This window comes from Lottia gigantea (genome assembly GCF_000327385.1).
Source record: "Lottia gigantea unplaced genomic scaffold LOTGIsca_15849, whole genome shotgun sequence".
NCBI lineage: Eukaryota > Metazoa > Mollusca > Gastropoda > Lottiidae > Lottia > Lottia gigantea.
Genome location: NW_008707935.1, coordinates 1 through 1,078, shown reverse-complemented (window position 1 = coordinate 1,078; position 1,078 = coordinate 1). Strand labels below are relative to the sequence as shown.

General features: G+C 34.1%; 1 protein-coding gene across 1 annotated transcript; it reads right to left on the bottom strand.

Annotated features, from left to right (window-relative positions):
- Positions 1-394: 394 nt before the first annotated feature.
- Positions 395-637, bottom strand: LOTGIDRAFT_148985 (hypothetical protein; the record flags this gene model as incomplete). The annotated part of the gene is made up of 1 exon (XM_009050909.1): positions 395-637. A coding segment is annotated over one exon (243 nt), but the record flags the coding sequence as incomplete, so codon positions are not given.
- Positions 638-1,078: the final 441 nt, after the last annotated feature.

Sequence of the window (1,078 nt, the reverse complement as noted above, 5' to 3'; positions counted from 1 at the left end):
TTACGCAGCTTAATCTCCTTTTTATTATTTCTCTTACTGCTGACATCTGCAATGATTTACCACGGCATGAATTTAATCGACGAAATCAAGTCCGGTCCACAGATTGTCAATGGAAACAGGAATGAAGAGCACTACTATAAATGAAATTGATAAGATTAATTCTTAAATAATTCTCTTTCAACCCTATATACTGGCCCGTAGTTAGCTCAAGATTTCCTTCCGGGGTAGGGAGTCAAGTTTTGGATGTGACAGGCCAGTCAAGTCATATATCATAATATAACCAGCGAAGTTGATCCCAATCACAGACATTACACTTACAGAGCAAAAGAGTAACCAGACTGAAGCCGAGTTGCTTGTTACAAATACGTTCTGTTGGTGCTTATATGCTATGCCATTAGGGCTGTCGGAAATAATCGATATATTGCGATATGGAAGATTCAGAAACAAAATATCGGTAACGATCTGTGCGTATCAATATTGACGATATTCTAAATCTACTTTCACTTTTTATGTGCAACAAAGAAAGTTGCTCACAAATTAAAAAAAAAGCTGAAATATATACCACAATACATATTGCAATACAAGGAGGTGTATCACAATATATACCACAATACATATTGCAATACAAGGAGGTGTATCACAATATATACCACAATACATATTGCAATACAAGGAGGTGTATCACAATATATACCACAATACATATTGCAATACAAGGAGTTGTATCACAATATATACCACAATACATATTGCAATACAAGGAGGTGTATCACAATATATACCACAATACATATTGCAATACAAGGAGGTGTATCACAATATATACCACAATACATATTGCAATACAAGGAGGTGTATCACAATATATCGCAATACGATTTTTAGTCGCATATACCATGAATGTATATGTATGTCTGTCCTTAGGATGATAGAGTTTCCAATGGTTTTCATTTAGCAGTTGGCACGTATCTATTAAACGAATGAATTGCTTTATTTTATCGAACTTTACAAGGATTTTGTGTTTTACAAACCATGTTATTAACTTCTACTCTGAAAAATCAGAATCTTGGCGTCATTA